The following is a 27,964-nucleotide window of genomic DNA, read 5'->3' on the forward strand; positions in this document are numbered from 1 at the left end:
ACCCTTTATGTGTCAGACCGGGAAGTGTCCAATAAATTCGAACTTTTGACAGGATGCAATTCACATCAATCCGAATAAAAAACAACGAACTCCATCAAAAAATGCTAAGTCGACTTAGCGTACTTTGGAATGAGGACATCGATATGTTAATGAATATATTTTTAGGGGTGTGCGCGTGACACGTGAGTCGTGAACAAAATCGAAAGCAACTCTCGTGAATGTGCGTGCATGGCACTAAAATAAATATGTCGTGCGTGAGCGTGCGTGAGAAATAAAATCGGTTCGTGAGTGTGCGTGAATAAAATTTCTGCAAGATCGCGCTCACGAAAAAAAAATTAAGATTTAATGCATACTCTTAGCAGCAACCTTATAAATTTGCATGTTAGCCAAAGAATCCTGATTACACATATTTCAGCCTGGCCTACTTGGTATTTCCATAGTCTCCAGTGGAGGTCTGGCTGGGGAAAGTAACTCAATTTGAATTCCAAATCCCTAAATCTTATTTTAATTCAGCAATAGACTTTAAAAATATATTCCGAGTTTTTGTTGCATTAATAATTGAATTAATAAATGCTGCAACAATTTTAAATGTATTCTTCCATTCTTAGCAATGGCGTAGTTTCTTTTGGACAAATGTCAAAAGTGACAGCTAACGAAATACCTGATGATTAAAAATTTTCTGGAGTTTCGGAAGATTTCAGGGTATAAGAACCTAGTAATAGTTTATATTTTAAAATGGATTAAAACAATTGTGTTTAGTTTTACAACTCCTCGTTTTATTTCATTAGTTTGTTCCATAAATTACATAAAAAGGTTTCTTCATTTGGTAGTAGTAAATCCTTAATTTTTTTTGTAATTATGCCAATTTCGAAAAAATTTGCTTACAATCCAAAAAGGTGGAAATAAAAACAAAATCTACATAAATTTTTCTTTCATTACACTAAAGGGAGTGGTGGATTGAGGTGTACATGGGGCTAGCTTTGGGTTTAAATGGTGTAAATAACTTAGAGCAGAAATTAATTTAATTAAATGCTAAAATTGTTGTAATAAAATGAAAGGAAATAATACAAACATTGAAAAATAAATTAATATAAATATTTGATACAAGATCATTCATGCTAACTAAATAAAAATGAAAAGTCCAAGCTAAGATTATGATTGAAATTGCCCGAAAATGCAATAAAAAACATGGATTTCCTTTTTGTTTGAATAAGTTTGTGTACGAGTGGAATGGAATATTCCTGAGCCGGCTTAAGATATAAAAAGACATATATGGTCACCCTTACTAATTTATACAAAAATAAATTAATAATAAAAGATCAAAGAAACATTTAACGAACATTTCCCAAAAATTAAATTGTGAAAATGTTTTTGTTTTTCACGTTGAAATCATGTCACAGTTTTGTCTTTGTGTTTGATTGTGTGTCTGTTTGTATGCATTTTCTTGGTTTAGGATTGTTCTGAAAATGTTGGTTATTTGTTGCTAGTTTTCGGTAGGATAGTTTCTAGTCTAGAAATTCATAAATTTTCTCCTTCTTCAGTTATCTCTTGGTAAGCTTTTAATTCCTTTTCATGTGGAATATATTAAGATATCCTGAAAATTGTGTTTGTCTTTTAATGCCTTTAGATTGATTTCTTTTCCTCGGGAGTACTTGGAGATTTGTCGACCTTTTCTGAAACAGGGGATGAAGCTGGACTTGTATGCGTTGAAGAGTTTTCCGATTCGCTCATGCTGTTCTGTAATACGAAATTGTTGGATTGAGTATTTGAGTATTAACAGAAAGTCAAATCGATCATCTTACCCTCATTTGTTTTCTTAGCTTCATGGATTTGCCCATACTCAATAAGCGGTAACGTTCCTTGGCACGTTCACGGATCTTTTCGGGTACCACCAATAATGTTGTTGTAATGTTTCCAATGAACAACATAGAGAATAATCCGCTCATAACCGATACCTGATAAAAAAATAATTTAAATTATTTAGTGAGACTGGTTTTCACAACAGGAAAAGAAAATATAATTTGGACATGTTTTGTTTATGATCTAAAAAAAAATTGGTCGTAAAAAAATTATTTTGCCGAGAGGGAAGCCTTCCTTCCCATAAAAAAGGATTACATTCATGTTTCGTTGCAGTTTGGGGGCTTTTGAACAGAGACTTCGTTAACGAGTTAAAACGTGTCGCATGCCGAATTTTGATCAACGAGGTCCCCCTAAAACGCGTACCATTAAAAAGTTTTGGTATTCACAAGGTTATATCCACATCGAATTAGGGTAAGAACTGAAGCCTCCGAGCAGGAACAATTGGGCGGAGGTACTTGATACCGAACATCCACAGACTTATAACCGACATGCAATATGGGGAAAGAGAAGACATGGGGATGTGACATTCTGCATACTCAGGTGTTCTCCGGCCACGGCTACTTTCGAAAGTATCTGTACCGTATAGACTACTCCTGGTAACGGCATTTACGAAGAGGAAGAGGTCACGGATGATGCCGAACATACCTAATTCTGGGCGCAAATTAAGTGTCGCCGTCTACGTGGGGTCCACCTCGATATAATGAGGAAGCGGTGCCGAGGTGGAAATTATAACTCTAATGAAGAGGGATGGGTTTTTAGTGGACGCACTGTCAAGTGCATAAATGTTTTTTCTCCCCTTATCCGCAAAAATTGGATCGGTTTAAATAATATTATATTCGATGACAACAATATTCTATGACCGCCACTATCACTGAGGAGAACAGTGATTGTAGCAAACAACCAATTCGGAACGAAAAACACTTTTAAATTTAAAATTTATTTACTTTGGATTGTTGATCTGTGTTTAACTATATTTTTGGTTTTAGTCCAGCTCGAGGTCATTAATGAAAAAACTCCAGATGTTTTTTATTTGAGTTTTATTTTATTTTATTGAAGCCAATATTTCGATTTGACATCGTCAATCTTCATCAGGTCCAGGTAATTAAATAAAACAAAAAACCAGTAAAGTGCGATGTCAAATCGAAATGTTGGCTTCAATAAAATAAAATAAAACTCAAATAAAAAACATTTGGACATCATCATTAATGACCTCGAGCTAGACTAAAACCAAAAATATTTAAATTTTATAATAATTAATTTGCTATAATTAACAACACTTTCTTTTATTGTACTTACATGCCATGGAGCATCTGGGGGATCAAAAGCTAATTTGTATAATGTCCATGCGTTATAGGCCTGGAAGGCATAACCCAAGAATAGGAAAGGTAAAAGAAAGCTTAAACCTCTCCACATCCATGAATGGAAACCCTCAATGGTAATGTCCATATTATGGCGTTCGCCTAAAGCCTTTAAACGATATAGGAGACCTTTCTGATAACCGAATTGTAGATATTGGACCATACCTTAAAAACAAAAACACAGAAATTAAAATAACTCAATCTCGCATTAAGAAATCAAAGAAACAAGAAAACTTACTGATATATGCATTGAAGTACATAAATTGATTTCGGAACATTTGCCAGTGTTCGCCTTGTGGCCATACCAATAATACTCCAGCAGCCACGGTTGATATGAAGTGGTGGGCCCGCCACCATCCTTTAATACGTGAACCATTTACCTTTAATATCGATTCCCGAATGGTTAGTGTGCAATAATACCATACCAATAAGAAAATGTATGACAACTCCAAAGCCCTAAATTTTAATAAAAGAAAAATAAATGTTCACTTTTTTATACTCAAAAAATGTGAAAATAGGAAAAATGGGGCATTGAAGAACAGTGAGTGCTATCTGTCATTTCACAAGCAGTGTTGCCAGTGTTTTTCTTGCTCTTGTCCCCAAATTATGATATTATATTTTCGTCCACAAAAATCCCCAATACAAGTTTTTTTTTTTTGAAAAAAAAAAAAAAAAAACAAAAAAAGGTAATATTCAAGTAGTAATTTAATATTCAAAAGTTGGTAGAATTCTACAAGAATTTGTAGATTTTTCGATTGAAAAATAAAATTTTTACAAAATTGTCTATAGAAACAAAATTTTGACAACATTTTCTATAGAAATAGAATTTTGACAAAATTTTCTATAGAAATAGAATTTTGACAAAATTTTCTATAGAAATAAAATTTTGACAAAATTTTCTATAAAAATAAAATTTGACAAAATTTTCTATAAAAATAAAATTTTGACATAATTTTCTATAGAAATAAAATTTTGACAAAATTTTCTATGGTAATAAAATTTTGACAAAATTTTCTATAGAAATAAAATTTTGACAAAATTATCTATAGAAATAAAATTTGACAAAATTTTCTATAAAAATAAAATTTTGACATAATTTTCTATAGAAATAAAATTTTGAAAAAAAATTTTATTAGAAATAAAATTTTCACAACATTTTCTATAGAAACAAAATTTGGCAAAACTTTCTATAAAAATAAAATGTTGACAAAATTTTCTATAGAAACACAATTTTCTATAGAAAAGAAATAAAATTTTGACAAAATTTTCTATAGAAACAAAATTTTGACAAAATTTTCTATAGAAATAGAATTTTGACAAAATTTTCTATAGAAATAAAATTTTGACATAATTTTCTATAGAAATAAAATATTGACAAAATTTTCTATAAAAATAAAATTTTGCCAAAATTGTCAATAGAAATAAAATTTTGACAAATTTTCTATAGAAATAAAATTTGACAAAATTTTCTATAAAAATAAAATTTTGACATAATTTTCTATAGAAATAAAATTTTGACAAAATTTTCTATGGTAATAAAATTTTGACATTTTCTATAGAAATAAAATTTTGACAAAATTTTCTATAAAAATAAAATTTGACAAAATTTTCTATAAAAATAAAATTTTGACATAATTTTCTATAGAAATAAAATTTTGACAAAATTTTCTATGGTAATAAAATTTTGACAAAATTTTCTATAGAAATAAAATTTTGACAAAATTATCTATAGAAATAAAATTTGACAAAATTTTCTATAAAAATAAAATTTTGACATAATTTTCTATAGAAATAAAATTTTGAAAAAAAATTTTATTAGAAATAAAATTTTCACAACATTTTCTATAGAAACAAAATTTGGCAAAACTTTCTATAAAAATAAAATTTTGACAAAATTTTCTATAGAAACACGATTTTCTATAGAAAAGAAATAAAATTTTGACAAAATTTTCTATAGAAACAAAATTTTGACAAAATTTTTTATAGAAATAGAATTTTGACAAAATTTTCTATAGAAATAAAATTTTGACATAATTTTCTATAGAAATAAAATATTGACAAAATTTTCTATAAAAATAAAATTTTGCCAAAATTGTCAATAGAAATAAAATTTTGACAAATTTTCTATAGAAATAAAATTTGACAAAATTTTCTATAAAAATAAAATTTTGACATAATTTTCTATAGAAATAAAATTTTGACAAAATTTTCTATGGTAATAAAATTTTGACAAAATTTTCTATAGAAATAATATTTTGACAAAATTATCTATAGAAATAAAATTTGACAAAATTTTCTATAAAAATAAAATTTTGACATAATTTTCAATAGAAATAAAATTTTGAAAAAAAATTTTATTAGAAATAAAATTTTCACAACATTTTCTATAGAAACAAAATTTGGCAAAACTTTCTATAAAAATAAAATTTTGACAAAATTTTCTATAGAAACAAAATTTTCTATAGAAAAGAAATAAAATTTTGACAAAATTTTCTATAGAAATAAAATTTTGACAAAATGTTCTATAAAAATAAAATTTTGGCAAATTTTTCTATAAAATAAAATTTTGACAAAACTTTCTATAGAAATAAAATTTTGACAAAATTTTCTATAGAAATAAAATTTGACAAAATTTTCTATAAAAATAAAATTTTGACATAATTTTCTATAGAAATAAAATATTGACAAAATTGTCTATACCCGAGTAAAAATTGAGAGATCTAATTTGATATGATTAGATATGAGTAGATCCGAAAAATGGTAAGATCTAATCATATCTAATTACTATGGAAATAGATCTGATCAGATCTCAAAATTGGCCCAGATCTAATGTCTTAGATATTATTATATCTATCCCTATATGTAAGTAGATCTGGTGTCAGATCTCCCTATATACGGAATTACATATAATTATATCTAATTCTATATCATATCTGGGTGTATCTGCCTAGATCTGAAGCGGCCAATTTTGAGATATGATTATATCTATTTAGATCCACCAATTTTTACACGGGTAAAAATAAAATTTTGACATAATTTTCTATAGAAATAAAATTTTGAAAAAAAAATTTTATTAGAAATAAAATTTTCACAACATTTTCTATAGAAACAAAATTTGGCAAAACTTTCTATAAAAATAAAATTTTGACAAAATTTTCTATAGAAACAAAATTTTCTATAGAAAAGAAATAAAATTTTGACAAAATTTTCTATAGAAACAAAATTTTGACAAAATGTTCGATAGAAATAGAATTTTGACAAAATTTTCTATAGAAATAAAATTTTGACATAATTTTCTATAGAAATAAAATATTGACAAAATTTTCTATAAAAATAAAATTTTGCCAAAATTGTCAATAGAAATAAAATTTTGACAAATTTTCTATAGAAATAAAATTTGACAAAATTTTCTATAAAAATAAAATTTTGACATAATTTTCTATAGAAATAAAATTTTGACAAAATGTTCTATAAAAATAAAATGTTGGCAAATTTTTCTATAAAATAAAATTTTGACAAAACTTTCTATAGAAATAAAATTTTGACAAAATTTTCTATAGAAATAAAATTTTGACAAAATTTTCTATAGAAATAAAATTTTGACAAAATTTTCTATAGAAATAAAATTTTGACAAAATTTTCTATAAAAATAAAATTTTGACATAATTTTCTATAGAAATAAAATATTGACAAAATTTTCTATAAAAATAAAATTTTGCCAAAATTGTCAATAGAAATAAAATTTTGACAAAATTTTCTATAGAAATAAAATTTGACAAAATTTTCTATAAAAATAAAATTTAGACATAATTTTCTATAGAAATAAAATGTTGACAAAATTTTCTATAGAAATAAAATTTTGACAAAATTTTCTATAGAAATCAAATTTTGACAAAATTTTCTATAGAAACAAAATTTGACAAAATTTTCTATAGAAATAAAATTTTGACAAAATTTTCTATAGAAATAAAATTTTTGCAAAATTTTCTATAAAAATAAAATTTTGTTAAAAAAGATTAAAACGATTTCTCGAAAAAAATACCCAAAAATACCAAAAATCCCCAAATTTATGGAAATTCCCCACCAAATCCCCATGTCCCCAACTCAGAAATTTCGTCCCCATTCACGAAAAAAATATCCCCAATTTGGGGGAAAATCCCCAATACTGGCAACACTGTTCACAAATAATAAATTTTGCAACAAACATATATCAAAAATATGTTCGCTTTCAGGCCTTAAATCAGTTCAAAATTCGTATGTGAAAAAAGCCCTCAATTTGAAAGGCAGGGCAAGATTGTTTTAAAATTTTAGATTGACTAAGAATATTTAAATTTTAAATAAATTACAAACTAACTTCTTACCTGTAGTTAAATATTAAATTCAAAAATGCCAACAGTAGTCCAATAACATTGAGAATCAATTTGAATTTTTCATATTCATCTTTGTACCGTACTTTGTCATTTCTGTTTAGAATCGATACATTTACATCTCCGAGTATAATCTAAAAGAAAGAAAAAAAGGGAATTGAATTAATTAAAACTATAAACTATATATTTATTATTAAATAAATTTTATTTTTATGCAATAACAATTATAGAAGTAAAATAATCAATATATTAGAAAAGCCAAAATAAATATATACAGTGAGCGTCTAAAAAAGTGTGTGATTTATGTTTTTTATTTATATTTTTAATTTTTTATTAGAGCTATAAGTACTTCTTGGTAAACCAAAAACATGATATTTGTTTTGCATTACTGTAGTCCCTGTCTAAAATTTCGTTCCGGAGGAAAGCGGAACAGGGTCTGTGAACACATTTTTGTAGTCAAAGTCCAGATCGCAGTTTTAGTCCAATCGACTTCAAATTTGGCACAAGCTTATGCTTTGGGTCAGAAGAGAACTCTATTGATTTTGGAAGAAATCGTTTCAGATTTAGATATAGATAGATTTATATATAGATTTAGATATAGCTTCCATATATATCTTTCGACAGATATGGGCTTATATGGCCCCAGAAGCCAGAGTTGTATTATGATTTCCTCCAAATTTTGCACAAGGAGTACAATTAGTAGTTGTCAAGTGTGCTAAATTTTATTGAAATCGGTTCAGATTTAGATTGGGCTAATATAGCCAACATACCCACATTTTCCTTGTAAAATCGCCACTGCCGAAAAATTCTAAAAATTAATACCTCTAATACATAGTATCTATCGACCGATAAATCAACAAACTTAGTTCTATAATATAAAGGGTGATTCTTTTGAGGTTAGGATTTTCATGCATTAGTATTTGACAGATCACGTGGGATTTCAGACATGGTGTCAAAGAGAAAGATGCTCAGTATGCTTTGACATTTCATCATGAATAGACTTACTAACGAGCCACAACGTCGAATTTTCAGTGAATGGGCCCTAGAAAAGTTGGCAGAAAATCCGCTTTTTTATCGACAAATTTTGTTCAGCGATGAGGCTCATTTCTGGTTGAATGGCTACGTAAATAAGCAAAATTGCCGCATTTGGAGTGAAGAGCAACCAGAAGCCGTTCAAGAACTGCCCATGCATCCCGAAAAATGCACTGTTTGGTGTGGTTTGTACGCTGGTGGAATCATTGGACCGTATTTTTTCAAAGATGCTGTTGGACGCAACGTTACGGTGAATGGCGATCGCTATCGTTCGATGCTAACAAACTTTTTGTTGCCAAAAATGGAAGAACTGAACTTGGTTGACATGTGGTTTCAACAAGATGGCGCTACATGCCACACAGCTCGCGATTCTATGGCCATTTTGAGGGAAAACTTCGGAGAACAATTCATCTCAAGAAATGGACCGGTAAGTTGGCCACCAAGATCATGCGATTTGACGCCTTTAGACTATTTTTTGTGGGGCTACGTCAAGTCTAAAGTCTACAGAAATAAGCCAGCAACTATTCCAGCTTTGGAAGACAACATTTCCGAAGAAATTCGGGCTATTCCGGCCGAAATGCTCGAAAAAGTTGCCCAAAATTGGACTTTCCGAATGGACCACCTAAGACGCAGCCGCGGTCAACATTTAAATGAAATTATCTTCAAAAAGTAAATGTCATGGACCAATCTAACGTTTCAAATAAAGAACCGATGAGATTTTGCAAATTTTATGCGTTTTTTAAAAAAAAAAGTTATCAAGCTCTTAACAAATCACCCTTTATAATGATACCATCTCGATTTGAGATGGTATCGCGAATATGAATCCACAAAATATTGTTGTGAGGCTAAAGATTTCTTGTCCTTAAAATACGAATACAAGTTTTGCTTACAATAGAATACGTATTTCTCAGATATAGAATAATAAAGTTTTCAATGAAATCGTTTTATCCTTATAAGGGGGCTATATCAAAAACTGTACCGATACTCAATATATTCGGCACACCCCTTTATGGTCCTAAAATACCTCTAGATTTCCAATTTCACGCAAATTGGGTAAAAACTACATATTCTAGAAGCCCAAGAAATAAAATCGGGAGATCGGTCTATTTGGGGGCTATATCAAAACATGGACCGATACTCATCATTTTTGGCTCACCTCTTTAAGGTCCTAGAATACCTCTAGATTTCCGATTTGAGGCTCATTGGGTAAAAATTATGGATTCTAGCATACCAAGAAGTAAAATCGGGAGAAAGCGTATATATGGTGGCTATATCAAAACATGGACCGGTACTCACCATTTTCGGTACACGTTTTTAGGGTCCTAGAGTAACTCTAGATTTCAAATTTAAGGTAAATTGGATTAAAACTACGGATTCTAGAAGCCCAAGAAGTAAAATCGGGAGATCGGCCTATATGGAGGCTCTATCAAAACATGGACCGATACACCCCATTTTCGGCACACCTCTTTATTTCCAATTTCAGGCAAATCGGATAGAAAATACGACGCCCAAGAAGCAAATCCGGGTACACTTTTTGATAGTCCTAAAATACCTCTAGATTTACAATTTCAGGCAAATTGGATAAAAACTACAGATTTTATAAGCCCAAGACCCCAAATCGGGAGGTCGGATGGGGACTATCTCAAAACTTGGACCGATATAGCCCATCCTCGAACTTGACCTGCCTGCAAACAACAGACGAATCTGTGCCAAATTTCAGGACGATAGCGCCATTATTGAAGGCTGTAGCGTGATTACAACAGACAGACGGACATGCTTGTATCGTCTTATAATTTCTCCCTGATCAAGAATATATATATACTTTATATAGTCGGAAATCGATATTTCAATGCGGAATGACAAACTTATTATAGCCCCGTCACCATTTTATGGTGGTGGGTATAAAAAATAGCAGATGTCTTGAACACTTAATTTTTTTAACGACGTGTTTTCTCAGTGTTTTCATTTGAATTTTTGAATCAAAAAATATTTCCTGCGATTTGTAATTATAATTGTTAATTTGTAATTGTAACTTTGAATGATTTGAAATTGTAAATCGTACCAACATTAATCACATGCTGTAATTTAAAAGAGTTTGTATATCTTGTAGACTGAGAATGAATAAAATAAATAAATATTTTTATAGAAATACACTTTAAATTACTCTTTCTCTGAAATCGACAAGTTCTCTTGTTTAAAGGAATTCGAAACGGCTGTCGTGGCCCCTATATTGAGGCTATATCATAAATGCATTTATATAAGCCATATGCAAATCTTAACTGCATACAGAATTTAAGGGTAATTTCAATACAATGGCTATTAAAGCAAGCTACCAATTATTTCGTGTTTTTGTATGCCTCACTTCGAATAAAGTTCAAGTTTGCTTGTCGTTACAATACTAAACTATTAAATTTAGAATACTAATTGCATTCAAAAGTTCATAATACTTTTTACTTAAGTCTCTTGATTTTAAGTTTTCCTGAGATTAAAAAAAAAGCTCCATTATATTGTGAAGTATTACAACTCCAACAACGGTTTCGACCGATCCATACACCAATTGGGAGCCACCGTGGTGCAATGGTTAGCATGCCCGCCTTGCATAAACAAGGTAGTGCGTTCGATTCCTGCTTCGACCGAACACCAAAGAAGTGTTTCAGTAATGCTGGTAACATTTCTGAGGGTTTCAAAGCTACTCTAAGTGGTTTCACTGCAATGTGGAACGCCGTTCGGACTCGGCTATAAAAAGGAGGTCCCTTGTCATTGAGCTTAACATGAAATCGGACAGCACTCAGTGCTAAGAGAGAAGTTCACCAATGTGGTATCACAATGGACTGAATAGTGAGCTAAGTGAGCTGATACATCGGGCTGCCACCTAACCTAACATACCCTAATTTATAAATATATTTATTAATTTAAAAAAGAAATTAACCATACATACTCTTAGGTAACGTCCAGATTTTGCGGGTAATGACTGTTCAATTTCATATAATTGTGCTTTTCGTTTCAGAGTATTTTTTTGCAATTCAGCTACTTTTTGTTTTTCTTCTTCTGATTGGCTGTTTTTAAATCTGCAATTAAATGAAAGTAAGTAAATGATATTAATTGCATAGCAAAACAAAAAAAATATACATTTAGATATTTTAAAATATAAAACTATACGTCTTAATTAATTTTATTTTGTAATACTCAGTACAATGATGGAAAAATTATTTACCATTTTTGGAAAATAATTAATATGTATTAGTAAACAAAATTGTTTGCAAATTATCAAGCAGTTAAATTTGTATTTTTTTTGTTTACGTTTGAGTTCATCAACCCACAGTATAAGTTTTGTTTTGATAAAAGCGAACCTATTCACCTTAACACGTACCGGTTTTAATAAAAAAAAAATTACAAAAATTAAATAACATCCGCATAATTGGGATTATGTCATTGGGTATAAGCTTAAATGCATTACGTGGAACACAAAACAAAAAAAATCCACAATGCCAAAGTAAATGAAAAAAATTTAGTGTAAGTGCAAAGGGTGATGAAATAACAAAAAAAAAAAAAACAAAGGCCTGACTTGTAATAAAACCTAAAGGAAATAATTGGGAGCATATACAAGTTATAGGATAGTTACTGACAAAAATAAAATAAATAATAAGCTTAAGACCTTCGATGTCATAGCTTTAACTTCATTTGTGCTTATAATTTACTTATAAGTACAAGGTTTAGTTTAGGTTAGGTGGCAGCCCGATGTATCAGGCTCACTTAGACTATTCAGTCCATTGTGATACCACATTGGTGAACTTCTCTCTTATCACTGAGTGCTGCCCGATTCCATGTTAAGCTCAATGACATGGGACCTCATTTTTGTAGCCGAGTCCGAACGGCGTTCCACACTGCAGTGAAACCACTTAGAGAAGCTTTGAAACCCTCAGAAATGTCACCAGCATTACTGAGGTGGGATAATCCACCGCTGAAAAACTTTTTGGTGTTCGGTCGAAGCAGGAATCGAACCTACGACCTTGTGTATGCAAGGCGGGCATGCTAACCATTGCACCACGGTAGCTCCCATTTATAAGTATAAATATGAAATAAATAAATAAAATAAATAAAAGTTTTTTCTCTTTTGTCCTAACTCTAACATATTTTTTAATTTGGTGTTGTAACTACGTCATGTAACTAAAGTTCAATAGTGGCAGCACTGATTCAATAAGAAAACAAGTAAGGAAAGTCTAAAGTCGGGCGGGGCCGACTATATTATACCCTGCACCACTTTGTAGATCTAAATTTTCGATACCATATCACATCCGTCAAATGTGTTGGGTGCTATATATAAAGGTTTGTCCCATATACATACATTTAAATATCACTCGATTTGGACAGAATTTGATAGACTTTTACAAAATCTATAGACTCCAAATTTAAGTTGGCTAATGCACTAGGGTGGAACACAATTTTAGTAAAAAAAAATATGGGAAACATTTAAATCTGAAGCAATTTTAAGGAAACTTCGCAAAAGTTTATTTATGATTTATCGCTCGATATATATGTATTAGAAGTTTATCATTTTTACAACTTTTCGACTTAGCAAGGAAAATGTTGGTATTGTCGATATCAGAAAAACAATGAAATCTGAACCGACTTCAATCAAATTTGGCACACATGACTATATTACAAACTGTACTCCTAGTGCAAAATTTTAACTAAATTGGGCCAAAACACTGGCTTTTAGGACCATATTAGTCCATATAGGGCGAAAGATATATATGGGAGCTATATCTAAATCTGAACCGATTTCAATCAAATTTTGCACACTTGACTATACTACTAATTGTACTCCTAGTGCAAAATTTCAACCAAATTCGGCCAAAAATCTGGCTTCTGGGGCTATATAAGTCCATATCGGGCGAAAGATATATATGGGAGCTATATCTAAATCTGAACCGATTTCAATCAATTTTTGCACACTTGACTATACGACTAAGTGTTATGTTTGTACAAAATTTCAAGCAAATCGGTATAAAACTCTGGCTGCTGGGTCCATATTAGTGCATATCGGGCGAAAGATATATATGGTAGCTATATCTAAATCTGAACCGATTTCTTCCAAAATCAATAGGGTTCTATTCTGACCCAAAATAGGAACATGTGCCAAATTTGAAGGCGATTGGACTTAAATTGCGACCTAGACTTTGATCACAAAAATGTGTTCACAGACAGACGGACGGACGGACGGACAGACGGACATTGTTATATCGACCCTGATCCACAGTGTGGCGCAGGGTATAAAAAACGCAAAAATGTCATTATTTGTGTTTCCTGTGTTCTCTTTGTGATGAATCGCTTGGTTGGTCAAAAAAATCAGTACATTATGCGTTCTTATATGAAAATGTTTAAATTTTGCAAAAAATTTGTTATTGTGTTTTTAGTGGCGATGATAATTAGTTACTAGATGAACCGAAAATTTCATTGTAGTGGAAAAGACTGGTTGTAGCTCTAAGAACTGGGGGAAAATCTCTTTGAACGACCTCAAATCTTTTAAGAGATCGTTACTTTCTGTCCAAAAAGCCCTAAAGAAAAGAAGTTCTGCGAAAACACGTGGAAAACCAAGCAAGACACTTCGAAAAGCAGATTATCTTTTTAGCACTCCCCTAAAAAACGACCCTTCCAAACCATCCTGGCAAATTTCTTCTGAAATAGGCAATGTGATATCTGCACGATCTATTTGGCGGCGATTAGTGCATGCCAAATTACCCGACCGAACAGTCAGAAAAGTTCCTATGCAACGGAAAAAATTTTGTAAGATGAGACTATGCTTCGCCAGAAAACATTATAGGTGGTCAAGAACGGTAGGTGAGAGAAAATGGCGCAATATCCTGTGGAGCGATGAAACTAAAAAAAAAAATATTCCGAAATGGTAGTAGTCGTAATGTTCGTCGACCCCAAGGAAAAGAATTTCATATGCGCTTCACAAAAATGACGGTCAAGCATGGGAGCGGCAACATAGTGGTATGGGGCTGTTTTTTTCTGCTATGACCTAGGTCGAATTTATAGCATTACATTTAAAATGATCCTGTTCGAATATAGAAATATATTGGAGAACACAATGCTGCCATACGCAGAATAAAACATACCTCCAAGGTGGGTGTTTCAACAAGACAACGATCCTAAACACACTTCTCGCTTTATTAAAAATTGGTTCCAAGACAATAACCATAACCCTTCTATATTGACCGTCAAATGAAGTTGATCGAGATATCAGAGGCCTTAAAGATATCAAAGGAACGTGTTGGTCATATCATTCATCAATATTTGGATATGCGGAAGCTCTGTGCAAAATGGGTGCCGTGCGAGCTCACATTTGACCAAAAACAACAACGTGTTTATGATTCTGAGCGGTGTTTGCAGCTGTTAACTCGTAATACACCCGAGTGTTTCCTTCGATATGTGACAATGGATGAAACATGGCTCCATCACTACACTCCTGAGTCCAATCGACAGTCGGCTGAGTGGACAGCGACCGGTGAACGTCTCCGAAGCGGGGAAAGACTCAACAGTCCGCTGGCAAAGTAATGACCTCTGTTTTTTGGGATGCGCATGGAATAATTTATTATCGATTATCTTGAGAAGGGAAAAACCATCAACAGTTACTATTATATGGCGTTATTGGAGCGTTTGAAGGTCGAAATCGCGGCAAAACGGCCCCATATGAAGAAGAAAAAAGTGTTGTTCCACCAAGACAACGCACCGTGCCACAAGTCACGATGGCAAAAATGCATGAATTGGGCTTCGAATTGCTTCCCCACCCACCGTATTCTCCAGATCTGGCCCCCAGCGACTTTTTCTTGTTCTCAGACCTCAAAAGGATGCTCGCAGGGAAAAAATTTGGCTGCAATGAAGAGGTGATTGTCGAAACTGAGGCCTATTTTGAGGCAAAACCGAAGGAGTACTACCAAAATGGTATCAAAAAATTGGAAGGTCGTTATAATCTCAGGTCTGAGTCGATCGGTACATATTTTATGGGGTCTAAAATCAATATTTCAGGTAGGCACATTTTTTGGCAGATCAAAGTTATTATACCCTGACCACTATGAGGTTTAGGGTATAAACATAGCAATAACATTTTGAATTTATTTTATATAAGTAACACGCATATGATTTGAAGTTTCTCATAATCAAATAACATAACCTTGATAGAGACACACTCAACATTTTTTCTGATTCAACCATGAAATTAATTGATCCAATAAATTTTTTTAATTGAAATGTCTTCAATCACCTAAATGATAGTATCAATTAAAAATTAATTAAAAAACAATTAAAATATTAATTGATACTATTTTTTTGTGATTGATTTTTGTTTCAATTAAAACATTTGTTGAATCATTTAAATTTTTAATTGAATATTTGTTAAAACTCAATTAAGACTTTAATTGGAAAAATTTTCGTGAATTTTTTTCTGTGTAATTTTTGTAATGTGGATTTAAGTAACTGTAAGGCTTGGTAATGCCTTACAAAGGTAGTGAGTGGCACTTTTTCGGCTATAAGAGAATTTCTAAAGAAATTCGTATTGACTGGTCTGAAGGTTTGGAAAGAAATTTAGCTTTGACACAATGTAGTTGGATCTTCGAACGCTAAGGATCTTGATCACCACATGAATGTAATCCAGGCGAGAGACCCACTATCGCACTTCTGAATTTATCTTTTGAGTTTGTGCCAATTACACTAACATAACAATCACAGGTATGTCCCCCCATATATGAAGGGTCGATGTACACTTGCGTATCTTTATCAATCGCTTTTTAGTTAGCACATTTATTACATTTGTTATATGAGGTGTTAAGTGCAGGCAACTTGCCGCCACAGCTATACAATTCATTAACTAAGTGTTGTATTGTGTGTCATAGAAACTTAATTGTTTTTGGAAACTTTTTGTATCGTAGTGAACTTTTGCCCCCAAAACGCTAACTAATTGACCATAACATATATAGCTGTTGTTCTGTTCTTTCTCCGTCACATAATATTTTGAACATTGAAGTTGTTTTCATTTTTTGTTGTTGTATATATGCAAGCACATATCATTAATTCTTGTATTTTTTGTTTCTTAAGATAAGATTCTATTGAAGGGGCCATAAAAATAACAAAATAAAAAAAATTAAAGAATTCGACCATAAAACTGACTTGGTTAAAATAATTAAATGTGTATCCATCCAGAATGTGGAAATATCAAAAGCTATCCATTAAATGTTCTGTCCATAAAAATGATAAGGTGCCAATAGTTGATAGCACACTTTAAGTACATGTTAGAAATATGTTCGCTTTTATCAAATATTGAATTGGAAGTAAAACAAAATTCAAAACAAATAAAAAATTAGTAATCGTCATAACAGATAAAAAAGATAGAAGACATATATTATAGTGAATAATATGTAAACATAGAAAGACGTTGGGAGCAATTCTTAAATGATAGCATAAGTTGCTCACCCCATTTTTATGCAAAAAAAAAAAAAAAAAAACGGAATTAAAACATAAAACGTTTGCATTAATTGCCAGCCAGTGCGAATACGATTTCTTAATTTCATTATATACTAAATCGGAAATCATTTTCATACAGGGCTAACTTAGACAGACTTATGGCGATTTCGATTGGGAAAAAATGTGCAACATTCTCGAAATTGATTGCAAAATATCAAGGACACTATCTTAGATTTTGGATCCGGTATCCCTCACAATATTATGAATTAACAATAACTTTGGAATGACAATATCATTTGGGCGAAAAAACAATGAGGGAAAAAGTAGTGTAACACCAAGGCAACATATTTTTTGCGAAACGAAAACGCCCTTAGACAACAAGACGGATTTTGGAGTCAAATAATCGTATGAATGGGTCTATAATTTCTTTTAAATAACAGTAAACCCTACTCAGAAACATCTCCTGGTTTTGTTTCCGTTCTAAAGCTGTATTGCTGGAAGACATTCAGCGTGACTGATACGAAGTGTTACTAAGTTCATAATGATATTTCTATCAAAACGAAATCTCAGATTCATTATATTCGTTTATAAACTCATTATATTGTTTACAAATCGCATAGAAGTAGACTTATTTATAATTATACCCTGCGTCTCACTGTGGAGCAGGGTATTATAAGTTAGTGCATGTGTTTGCAACACCCAGAAGGAGACGAGATAGACTTGGGCAATAATGCTCAGGGTGGGTCCCTGAGTCGATCTAGCCATGTCCGTCTGTCTGTGAACACATTTTTGTGATTAAAGTATAGGTCCAATCGCCTCCATATTTGGCACAAGTTCCTGTTTTGGGTCAGAATAGAACCCTATTGATTTTAGAAGAAATAGGTTCAGGTTTAAATATAGCTCCCATATATATCTTTCGACCGATATGCACTTATATCGACCCAGAAGCCTGAGTTTTACCATGATTTGCTTGAAATTTTGCACAAACATAACACATGGTCGTGTAGTCTAGTTGCAAAATTTGATTGAAATCGGTTCAGATTTAGATATAGCTCCCATATATATCTTTCGCCCGATATGGACTTATATGGCCCCAGAAGCCAGGGTTTTAGTTCAATTTGGTTGAAATTTTGCACTTGGTGTACAAATAGTAGTGTAGTCAAGTGTGCTACATTTTATTGAAATCGGTTCAGATTTAGATATAGCTTCCATATATATCTTTCGCCCGATTTTCCGTCATATGACAACAGAGGTCAAAGTTGTAGTCCGATTTACATTAAATTTTGCACAGGCAGTAGAATTAAAATACTAAGTATGGATGTCAAATTTAGTTGAAATCGGTTCAGATTTCTATATAGCTTCTATATATATATATGTTTTTTCCGATTTGGACAAAAATGGCCAAAATACCTACATTTTCCTTATAAAATCGCCACTGCAAAGCCGAAAACTTGTAAAAGTGACTCAAATTTTCCTTTATTTCTAATACATATCTATCGACCGATAAGTCATAAATACACTTTTGCGAAGTTGCCTCAAAATTGGTACAGATTATAATGTTTCCCATATTTTTTTTACTAACATAGTGTACCATCCCAGGGCATTAGCCGACTTAAATTTTAATTTTAATTTTGTTCAGATGGAGTCAGATTTAAATGTATGTTATGTATTTGGGACAAAAACCTTTACATATAGCACCCAACACATTTGACGGATTTGACATAGTATCGAAAATGGGGATTTACAAAGTGGTGCAGGGTATAATATAGTCGGCCACGCCCGACTCTAGACTTTCCTTACTAGTTTTATAATTATAAAAATGTTATTCGTAACTGACTATTGTAGCCGACCTCTAACAAGTCAAAGTGTTTGTTTATCATACTACAAAATATAATAATAATAATAATAAAAATAAAAGGTAAACCATTTTCCAAAAAATTTCCAACAGATATTTTCTTTTTATAACGAGACAACTTTCCAAATGGTCAAATTTGAGCCTACAGAGGCCATATAGGTTCAGTTACCCACCCGTATCATTAAGCAATGAAAGTTAAGGATCACATAAGGAAAAACATAAGATAAACTAAAACATTGAGATTACTTAAAAAATTATCTACGTCGAATTATCTCAAAACTGAATTAAATTAAGAATGTATGTAGATATGTGTATTAGACATGCCCTTATTATTTCGGAGATACCTAAAAAAATTGTTCTTGTAAGCAGGGCTGTGGAGTCGAGTCAATTTTGCTCGACTCCAGCATTTCTTATTAGCCTCGACTCCAACTCCGACTTCGGACTCGACTCCAGGTGGTGTACCTAAATCTCATTTTAAGAGTATTCCAATTGTAATTTTAAGGTGTAGTGTTCCAAAAATAGAGCGATATAAGTACTATATTTTGCCATATGTGTTTATATGTCCAAAAGAACTCTAATTTTAAATTTTGATACGACTCCATTTTAGGAATGTTAAGAACTCTATATTTTAATTTCAGGCCAATAAATTAAAATACGACACAATACTATATAGAGACCACATCAAAATATGGGTAGATAACAACAATCTCCAGAATATGTATTTATAAAAACAAAAAATTTCAAAAAATAATTAGGCTTCCAGAAGTTTAAGAAGTAAAATCCTGGTATTGGTCTATATGGGCATTTTATAAAAAATAAATCTATATAAAATAGAAACACTAACAAAAAGATACACAAAATGTCGGGCTAATCAGATTGGCAGAGGTTTAATTTAAAATTACAGCTTCCAAGGACATCGGGTGTATAAGGAGATTTCTCAAATAATTATGTAGGGCTATATCAAAATCTTGGAAATTTCCGCATTTATTTATGGTTCTCAAATAATTGCATAATTAGATATAATGTATTTGGACGTCAATTGCCTGTTTCGGTATCAGGCTAACATGAAATATAAGTTCTCAAATGACTCTAAATTCGAAATTTCTGACAAATCTTAGACTGGGGAAATTTTCTTAAAACAAATCGGAAGTTCGGTTTATATGTAGGAGCTATATCACAAAATTGTCCGGTATGACCCATCTTTGAACTCGACATGCCTGCCAAAAATTCAGAACTTTTGGTTCTCCTGCTGTATTGCCTTAACATTATACCTTTATCAAGAGTATATACAGGGCCAAAAATCTATATTTTAATATGTTAAAAATTGACAATACAATTGATCAATTATGCCCATATTCTAGTAAAACCTAATTTTTATATCACCGTGAAATTTCCAGTACTTCGTTTTTCGTTGCTCGATTAAAAACCCCAATGGAATCAAATTTATCGAAATATTTCTTTGGTTACAAAGATATGAAGTGTTTTTTAAATTTTGTTTCGCCGGGGTCGGAGTCGAGCAAAATTTCTACACTTTGAATGGCCTGAAATCCAGTACTTCGTTTTTCGTTGTTCGATTAAAAACCCCAATGGAATCTAATTTATCGAAATATTTCTTTGGTTACAAAGATATGAAGTGTTTTTTAAATTTTGTTTCGCCGGAGTCGAGCAAAATTTCTACGACTCCGGCTCCGACTCCAGCAAAATCTTCCGACAGCCCTGCCTGTGTTGTTTTTATTGTCCATTTAGTCGTTACATGCAGTATTTATTCCCAATGTAGATAACCACGTGTATATACCAAAATAAAACAAAAATATTTAATCAAATTTAAGGAACTTTTGAATTTTACCAGGTAATATGAAACTGAATATGACTGACGCTAACTTTAACTATAGATACATATGAACCATTATTCTTTGCAGCCAAGCAAACGAGGGAAAATTCAACATCATCCAAGTATATCACATGCGATCTGGATTAACGAGATTCCTACTGTCCCTATCTACTATCTAGCGAAACCACATCCAATGGAACGAGTTTGGAATAGTTAGTGGGGAAAGAAATCAGATCGATTTGAAAACATATATAATGTAGGGATCTGTAAATCGAAAATCGATTAATCGAGTATGCGAATTTCGGCATAAAAATCTAAAATAATCGAAATCGATTATTAACCTAAAAATACTCGCAAAATCGATTTTGAACTATTTTTTTAATTTTGACTATCAAAAATCGACTTTAATGTTTTATTCATTGGTTTCAATTGAATTGAAATGTACCTAGATGTAAGGAAACGAGCACATATTTCTTAATTTTTATTTATAGAATTCTATTACCAATAAGAATAAAAATTCTGATTTGATTAAATAAAATATCAAATTGGTGGAAATGAATCTTTTGTGTTTTCAATTTCCTTGAACTTATAGGGGTAATTATTTGGGAAATAATGATAAACGATTCGTACATGTTAACAATTTTATATTGAACATTTTAAAAATATATATTGTTTGACTGGAACTAGTCTTGGGCAAAATCGTTTACCGTAGTGATTCGGACTCATCGTTCCTTTTGTACAAAGGAACTAGTTCCTTCAAATCGTTCCATCGTTCCTTTTCGTTCCGGATTTGTATATTTGTCATCACTGTCATCTACTAAAGACAGACATTACATTGTTTGTTTACTTTGTGTAACGAAGTTCGTGGTCAATTGAAAGATACAAAAATATGAAAAATTGAGTGAAATTACTTCAAATAGTTTATAGTAATATACAAAAATTAAAGGAATGGAAAATTTAAGGAAATAACTAAATTCAGGAACCCAAACTCTTTGGATGGATTTTTGGATTGAATAATACTATACTCTGTGCAAAATTATTCATTGGAAGAAATTACGATTTTTTTGTCGTTTGTGAAGAGTCTGAGATGGAATTAAAGATTCTATTAAATAGCAGCATATCAGCCAATGGTTTAAATATATACGCGCCAAAATGAATGAATTGGTAAATAGCTCAAACAGAAGTAAAGAAATCAAACTGCGATCCGAAGAACGATGGAGCGTAAATTGAAAATAGAACTAAATGACAAAAGGAACGATGAGAACGAAAGAGATGGAACTAGTGACAGTCGTTCCTTTTAGTGAACCGTTCATTGGAACTAGTTCGTTCCGGAACGACACAAGACTAACTGGAACACTAAGTTTTGGCATTTCTCTCCAACTATTGTTGATAGCACTCACAAAAAGTCATTTAGATTTCATAAATCGAATATTTTGTATAATCATTATTTCTATGAAATTTGATTATGAAAAATCGTATATTCGAATTTTGATTGGTAAAAATAATCGAAAATCGATTTTTGATTAAAAGTCAAAAAATCGAAAAATCGATTATTGGTTTGCACTATAGATCCCTAATATAATGTTCGATTAAATGAAATATATAACAAAAAAATTTGGTGCTCTATAGCATATAATATAGTCGGCTATGTTAGACTCACTTTCTCCTTCTGTTTGTAAATAAATACATATGTTGTTAGAAATAAGGGCCGGTATAATATACATGTGTGCAGGGTTCCCACACATACATACATTATGAAATATTTTCATTCATTATCATACGATTTTTTATAGCATTTGTCATAAATTATGCAATACGAAATGTTGATGCAATTCCACATACATATATACAAACAAGTATATGTATGTTTTATAATAAAAAATGAAAAATCCAAAATGTCTTTCAAAAGTTTTTCTAATAATGCTTCGACAACAAATGTTTTTTTAATAGCATGACAAAGCAAATGTGTATTAAAATGATAATGCTGATTAAAATTGGATGCTAAAAGCAAAACATAGTGTGAGCAATAGAATAAACATATCGACGTCATACATCATAAATCATATTTGGAAAAAATCAAAATATCTCATATAGAATATTTGTGGATATAAAGTGACGTATGAAACTACGTACACAGTTGTAATTTATGGGAAAACCAACAAAAAGTATACGATTGTTTAAATCATTTTTTTTTTTTGGAAAGAAGAGCAAAATCAATTAAAGATTTAGTCTAATACCTCATACGCATTAGGCTGGAAATCTATTACAATTGGTTTTGAAATATCTTATTAGTAATGCAAATGACTGTTGAAATTTAGTTTAAGTGGATTTTGGAAGTGTAATGTGAATCAGGTATAAACTGGCAAAATAAAAGCTTTTTTAACCTATCAAATATATATAAAAAGGAAACAGTTTCCACTATACAAACAAGTGATTTCAAATTCAAACCATAATAATAATATACATTTAAAAGTATTTGAAAAGTTATTATTAACAATTCCCCAATATTTCTGGAACTAATTCAATGATTAGACAAATAGATCAATTTCTGTCTAATCAACAATTTTCGATTTAACTTTCGCAAAAAAATGTGTTTTTATTTATAAGATACTTATTAACAGTTACTTATCACAATTTTTTAAAGAAAACTATTTGGCAACTATTCCTAAGAATATGAGCTCTCATGAGCATTAAACACTGATAAGGTAGTAATGATTCAACAATTGAAAGTACTAATCATTTAGTTAGCTTCGAGTAGCGAAAGTATTAATCGATGCAATAGAAAAAAATTAGATTAAAATGTTCAGTTAAAACAAGTAAGGAAAGTCTAAAGTCGGGCGGGGCCGACTATATTATACTCTGCACCACTTTGTAGATCTACATTTTCGATACCATATCACATCCGTCAAATGTGTTGGGGCCTATATATAAAGGTTTGTCCCAAATACATACATTTAAATATCACTCGATTTGGACAGAATTTGATAGACTTTTACAAAATCTATAGACTCAAAATTTAAGTTGGCTAATGCACTAGGGTGGAACACAACATTTAAATCTGAAGCAATTTTAAGGAAACTTCGCAATAGTTTATTTATGATTTATCGCTCGATATATATGTATTAGAAGTTTAGGAAAATTAGAGTCATTTTTCAGCTTTTCGATTAAGCAGTGGCGATTTTACTAGGAAAATGTTGGTATTTTGACCATTTTTGTCGAAATCAGAAAAACATATATATTGGAGCTATACCTAAATCTGAACCGATTTCAACCAAATTTGGCACGCATAGCTACAATGCTAATTCTACTCCCTGTGCAAAATTTCAATAAAATCGAAGTAAAAGATTGGCCACTATGGTCATATGAGTGTAAATCGCGCGAACGATATATATGGGACCTATATCTAAATCTGAACCGATTTCAATAAAATTTGGCACACTTGACTACACTACTAATTCTACTCCCTGTGCAAAATTTCAACCAAATTGGGGTACAACTCTGGCTTCTGGGACCGTATTAGTGCATATCGGGCGAAAGATATATATGGGAGCTATATCTAAATCTGAACCGATTTCAATGAAATTTGGCATACATGACTATAATACTAATTGTTCTTCTTGTGCAAAATTTTAAGCAAATTTGGGTAAAACTCTGGCTTCTGGGGCCATATAAGTCGATATCGGGTGAAATATATACATGGGAGCTATATCTAAATCTGAACCGATTTCTTCCAAAATCAATAGGTATCTATTCTGAGCCAAAACACATACTTGTGCCAAATTTGAAGTCGATTGGACTAAAACTGCGACCTAGACTTTGATTACAAAAATGTGTTCACGGACAGGCGGACATTGCTATATCGACTCAGGAGCCCACCCTGAGCATTTTTGCCAAAGACACCATGTGTCTATCTCGTCTCCTTCTGGGTGTTGCAAACATATGTACTAACTTATAATACCCTGTTCTACAGTGTGGCGCAGGGTATAAAAATATATCACAAGGAAACGCTAAATCGTATGAAAATTACTTCATCTAAATATAAAATAATCATCTAAATATAAAATAAATATAAAATAATCGCATAAATCAATTAAATTGAAAAAAATAATTGCTATGATTGAGACTATAATTTTCGTGATAGAAGTAATTTTAATTAAATGAATGTTACTTCTAATATTTCAGATATGGGATAGTCTGATTCTGAAGCGGAAAATTCTGACGGCGAATATGAAAAGACACAGTTTCAAGATGCTATGAAAGTGAATGATATAAATATAATATAAATGGGTTAAAAAGACAAAACGTCCATCTTGCATTGTATGCAAACGTAATTTTTACATTTAAAAAATCGCCGTCACACAAAATCAAGGAAACATATTGAAAACATGAATCATTTTTCAGGAAATGAAAAGCTTATAGAATTTTTGCCTATTCGTGTCAATCAATAATTTTCGCAAAAGGTTTAAAGTTGAAACCTACTTACATTTACTCGATATGGCTGTAGGAGATTGTATTCTAAGTTATGAAATAAAGTTTCAAAGAAATTAAACTTACAAATTAGAAACGTAATCAAATATATTGTTTTACTGACTTTTATGTTATAATAATGTGTCATTACGGTAATAAATTGTTGTTTTTTTTTTTTCATGGAATGTTTATGTAGCACAAAAGTTCTAAAAAGTTTCTCCAATAAATGCCAATTTTTTGAGTGACCTTTTTATGCAAATGTTACTTTTGAAAATTTCCAACGGTAACACTGTCTTAGCATGTTCGCTATGCACAGAAGTTACCCAGCAAAAAAATTTGGAAATTCTTCCAAAGGCACAACTTTCAAAACCCTTCCAGAAGATGTACTCCCAATGATGTTCTTTATTTTAACTACGCAGAAAGTTCTTTTAATAAAAATTTTTTTTAACTTGGTTTTTTCATACTTTTAATTTTAACTTTTTTGTTTCAAATAGGTTAAAAACAGAGTAAGAAAAATGGTACAAATCATTTAAATTGTGTCGAAAAAAAATGCTAAATCCAATCTGAAAAAATTGTGAATTTTTGAAAATATTTGAGTTCAAACGTTTCCGACAAGCGTTATAATCCATTAAAAATTATAAAAATTATTTATTTGACAAAATATCACAGAATTTTTTAATTTACATCCAAAACATTGAATTGGGATCACACCTAAAGAAGTGATGCGAATTCAGGGCAACGGCTGTTGAAATGGAGGACTTCCGTCCTATGACAAGCCCATGATAAATTCATCGCTTCTCCGTCAATTTTGCACAACTTCCGGATCCAAAAAGAACATTTTCATTACTTTTTCGGCGACGCTTTTTTTGCTGGATATTGGTTCTATTCACATTTCAGACAAATATCGAAATTTTTTAGCTGTGTTTACCTACTTTCAATAATGCACCACATCAGCATTCATAGTACACCGGTATCGCATTGTGTCTTACAAATTCAATGTTCGATCTTATTAGCTATATGGTGGCAATGACCGATATTCTTTATGTACCTAACAGTTTGGTAGATATTAATTAACTCATTTTGTATCTATTAAACCATTTCTCTTTCATCTTGCTAATCTTGCGATAATTCGTAATTATTGCTTTCCGCAGATAGACTCGGCATTACATTGTTTACATTAAATGGATCCTATTGTGCTAATCTATTTTGAACTTCAAACATTTTCTATAACCGGATTTGGAATTATTTACACGTTTTGTATAGAATTCCACACCCAGATGAGGGAAATTTGTAGCAATGAGAAATACGGTTGAGTAGTAATTGATCTCTGATCTGCCATGGGGGGTTATCATCAGTGTACAAAACTAAATGGTTTATGAAACTGGAATAAAGCGGATTTTGAGAAATCAAGATTTTGATCAAATATGGATCCCTAATTACAATATGGATCCCTAAAATACAATGTGTACTAAATGCGATTTGTAAAATTTGTCACTTACTGTTTTAGAGATGCACTGATTTGATTCATGCGATATCGTTGATGTTTAATTTCATTGAAACATTTATGTTGATGGGAATGTAGTTGTTCCAAGAGCTCAATGTATTTACGATTACACTCCTACAAGGAGAAAATTGACAAAATTGAATTTCAATGTATCGGTGTATCAATTAATCATGATTGTTGACTTAGCAACTTACCTCTAAATCGACAAACTCACGATTGAGTTCGTCCCATTCATTGACCAGGGTGTCAATATTATTTGTGGTCATGTTTTTGCTGTCCCGTAATACGACGACAATAATTGACCTTGTCAATGCAGGTCTCAATCCCAATTTCAAAAGCAAGTCAAGGTAAGAAATCCTATCCAAAATACCCTTTGTTGTACCCAGAAACAGAGAGGGTTAAACTCTCGCCGCTTCACAATCACACACACACTCCAAGCTCAGTCGGTGCTGTTTTTTTTTTTTTTTTGGTGAACAATTTTTTTATAATTTTATTTTTTGCGTTGTTGGGAGATGACAGTTAACTGGACGTTGTAGCTTGTTGAATAATCTATATTTTAGCAGTAGATGTGTTTCAGACAGACATACAAATGTTAAAACAATTGTTGGTTGAAAACCGACAATCCGATTTAATGGTGTCCAATGTAGTGGGTGGGGGGGGGTGAGGGTGAAAGAAAAACAAGAGAGACAAAAGTAAACCATTAAACACAAACAAAGGCACACTCGCGCGATGTTGGTCTTGTAGACCTACGTAATGTTACAACACGTGTAGGATTAAATAGACTACTAAAACGTGGACTTTTCTCTATATTTTCGATCGAATAGCAATTTTACGAGAATCTATTTGTCATTACACCACATATTGATGGTCACCCACTTTGTATTTTACCTTCTCTATCCGGCACCGCATACGTCGTCTACACGTCTTAATATCATCGACAAACTATTTTTGCGTTTCTATTGACGCGACGTTGTATTTCTCCAGTACAATTTTTGACTAACTGCCAGACGAGTGAAGCATACCTTTAAGCAAATGAAATAGTATTGTACCTACCAAATTCTGCTGCTGCGAAAAATGCTGCTTTCGCCCTGTTGATTTGCAAATGAAAACAATATGTAGAGAAGAAACTGAAGAGAGAACCGAGCAATCTTTATGACTTTTGCGTCGCTTGATTAGATTAAAATGTTCGTAGATTGATAAAACAATAGCATTTTGTGGCTATGTCTG

General features: G+C 31.5%; 1 protein-coding gene across 2 annotated transcripts; it reads right to left on the reverse strand.

Moving 5' to 3' along the window:
* Positions 1 to 749: 749 nt before the first annotated feature.
* Positions 750 to 27,949, reverse strand: LOC142242466 (transmembrane protein 120 homolog). Of its 2 annotated transcripts, none has more exons than XM_075314037.1 (9): positions 27,791 to 27,949; positions 26,932 to 27,286; positions 26,733 to 26,851; positions 11,556 to 11,685; positions 7,580 to 7,719; positions 3,457 to 3,674; positions 3,157 to 3,383; positions 1,803 to 1,955; positions 750 to 1,737 (listed from the first exon to the last, which is right to left on the reverse strand). In XM_075314037.1, the coding sequence occupies exons 2-9, from the start codon at positions 27,001 to 27,003 to the stop codon at positions 1,624 to 1,626; spliced, it is 1,173 nt and encodes a 390-aa protein (XP_075170152.1). In that variant the 5' UTR covers positions 27,004 to 27,286; positions 27,791 to 27,949; the 3' UTR covers positions 750 to 1,623. The 2 variants fall into 2 exon arrangements, with proteins under 2 accessions (XP_075170152.1, XP_075170151.1); XM_075314036.1 differs by lacking the exon at positions 27,791 to 27,949 and adding an exon at positions 27,626 to 27,777.
* Positions 27,950 to 27,964: the final 15 nt, after the last annotated feature.

The sequence above is a fragment of the Haematobia irritans genome, unplaced genomic scaffold (assembly GCF_050003625.1).
Source record: "Haematobia irritans isolate KBUSLIRL unplaced genomic scaffold, ASM5000362v1 scaffold_160, whole genome shotgun sequence".
In the NCBI taxonomy this organism is placed as follows: domain Eukaryota; kingdom Metazoa; phylum Arthropoda; class Insecta; order Diptera; family Muscidae; genus Haematobia; species Haematobia irritans.